This window comes from Sardina pilchardus, chromosome 20 (assembly GCF_963854185.1).
Source record: "Sardina pilchardus chromosome 20, fSarPil1.1, whole genome shotgun sequence".
NCBI lineage: Eukaryota > Metazoa > Chordata > Actinopteri > Clupeiformes > Clupeidae > Sardina > Sardina pilchardus.
Window position 1 is genome coordinate 24,750,729 of NC_085013.1, and position 2,500 is coordinate 24,753,228.

The 2,500-nt window shown below is 60.7% G+C and overlaps 1 protein-coding gene across 5 annotated transcripts in view; it reads left to right on the forward strand.

Annotated features, from left to right (window-relative positions):
- LOC134067477 (signal-induced proliferation-associated 1-like protein 1) overlaps positions 1-2,500 on the forward strand; it is a 71,314-nt gene that overhangs the window by 31,618 nt on the left and 37,196 nt on the right. For all 5 annotated transcript variants that reach the window (XM_062522758.1, XM_062522760.1, XM_062522761.1 and 2 more), the window contains exon 2: positions 741-2,500. This exon is cut by the window's right edge and continues 56 nt beyond it. In XM_062522758.1, coding sequence (XP_062378742.1) covers positions 1,077-2,500 — 1,424 coding nt within the window. In that variant the 5' untranslated portion in view covers positions 741-1,076. The remainder of the gene's footprint in view (positions 1-740) is intronic.

Sequence of the window (2,500 nt, forward strand, 5' to 3'; positions counted from 1 at the left end):
CAAATCCCTGTCCCCCCCCCCCGCCCCCCCTTCTAACACTTTTCCCCATTTTTTGTTGCCCGTGTGAATGCCTCCACCACTTCATTATAGAGAGGAAGTTCTTGTGGCAAGTTCCGCATGGTTCCTATCTGTGTCTGTGACTGTGACTGAGAAAGGCTGTGAGGAAAAGAAGAGTTTGCTTTTTATCAGAGAGACAGAGAGAGAGAGAGCGTGCATAAAGAGCATAAGAAAGCATGTTAATCACTCCAATATACTGTATGATTGCAATTCACATACGTCGGTTTTAAAAAACATCTGGCATAGAGATTTGTTCCTGAAAACCTCCATCCCATCCTAGTCTCTACCAATTTAATAATTCTCTTACTTCTATTTTTATCATTTTGCACCGTTCTTTTCCAAAAATAAATACATTCGAATAAATCATTATCTGTTTGTTTATGTTTCATAATCTTTTCATATAACAATGATTATTATTAGTAATAGTGTTGTTATTTATTAATCTGTCTACCTATTATTTTTTTCATTTTTTGTCATGTGTCAAGTAAAGAGACTTTTTAAAGTAAGGAGCTCTTGCAAACAAGATAGGGATGTTTGTCTCAGCCAGCCCCATGTCATTGTTGACATCGTCACGACACTATCATTATCCAGGTGAATGTAGCGAGGTGTTTCCTGGGTTTGGTACTCTGCCCTAGCGTCTCTCCACACCCCATCTGACCCACTGTCCTCTTGTTCTTTTGTAGGGCTGGGCGTTCAGCAGGAGAAGAGAGCAGGCCTATCCCCAGCGAGAGCTCACCATGCAGGCCTGAGCCTTGAACAGTCACTCCCCTCTCAAGTCTGGAGGCTATAGAAGCAGCTCATCATTCCTCCATCTCATCTGTGTCTCTTCCTCCTCCCATCCCCTCTCTCTTTCCTTTACCCCATCTCCCTCCATCTCTAAGGGCAAGCTCAGAGTAGCTGCTCTACTGCCCCATTCTACTGCCCCTTTCTCTCAGGCTCCGTGACCTCTCATGACCTCTCCCAGAGGTCAGTGCAGACCCTCTCGACTGTAGAGATGACCGCCTGTAGAGGCGACAGAAATGACCAGCGTTAAGCGTCCCCCTGCCGATCACACGGTCGGGGGGTCCATCCCGGCCACGGACGAGTTCTACACCCGCCACATGCGCATGGCCAATGGGAGCGCGGCGTCACACGCGGCACGGTCTGAAGGCTCCGCCTACTCCTCCTCGGGGGTGCCCAAAATGGGGGTGCGCGCCCGGGTCGCCGAGTGGCCCCCCAGGAGAGAGGTCGGAGCGGGCACGCGGCACGGCGTGGCGGAAATGGACCCCCCCGGCCTCTCGGGCGGCGGCGGGGGAGGGTCCGTGGGCATCGTGAAGACGAGCGCCGTCATGACCAATCAGGACGCGGCGATGCTGCGCAGCATCCACAACACGCTGCGGAGCCGCGCCCAGGCCCAGGCGCAGGGGCGGGGTCCCGCCGGACGCTCGGACTCCCCCGACGGCCGCTTCCTGTCCGCCCAGCGGGGCGCCACGCGACGCGTCCGCCAGCGCAGCAACAGCGACGTCACCCTCAGCGAGCTGGACGCCGGCGGGGACGGCGCGGACGACTGGGGCTCGCCGGCCACGCCGGGCGCCAAGTGGTCGCCCCTCCACCGCGTCTACGGCAGCACGTCGTCCATCGACCAGCAGCACCCGGGCGACAGCATCCTGGAGCTGCTCAAGGGGCTCCAGAGCGAGGCGTCCGGCGAGCAGCGCAGCCCGGCGGCCGAGCGGCTCGAGGAGCTGCTCAACGCCGCCGACCAGCAGGGCCTGACCGAGCTGACCGACGACGCGGCGGCGGCGGCGCAGCATCAGCAGGCGGGCCGAGCGCGCGACAAGCCGCCCAAGCGCCGCTCCAAGTCCGAGACGGGCGGCGAGTCCATCTTCCGCAAGCTGCGCGGCGTCCGCAGCGACGTGGACTCGCCGCGGGCCGGCTCGGACGCCGAGGACGGACGCGGCTCCGAGGACTGCGGCGTTGGCGGCGGCGTGTCGGTCGGCCCGCTCAAGCCCTGGGTGTGCCAGAAGGGCTTCACGCACTACGACGTGCAGAGCCTCGTCTTCGACCTCAACGAGGTCATCCAGAGCCGGCAGACGGCCGCCGCCCGCCGCAAGAACACCACCACGGGCGCCTCGGCCGCCGCCGTGGCCTCCTCGGCCTCCGCCTCCTCCACCCTCTCCTCCACGCACAGCCTGCCCTACAGCTCCCCTAGTGGCAGCCAGGAGGAGCTGAGCGGCCGCGACGACCCCGCCGAGACCCAGAGCAACGAGCTGGTGCTGGGCTGCCCGTTCTTCCGCACCGAGACCGGCGGCGGGGACGGCAGGGAGCCGGACGAGCCGGCGCCCGTCGAAGTGGGGGGCACGTACGAGTCACCGATGACCCCGTACTGCATGAACGCCGGCGTGGCGGTTCTGGAGGGCCAGAAAGACGGACCCAACGCCCTCAACGACCGGAACAAGCAGTACAT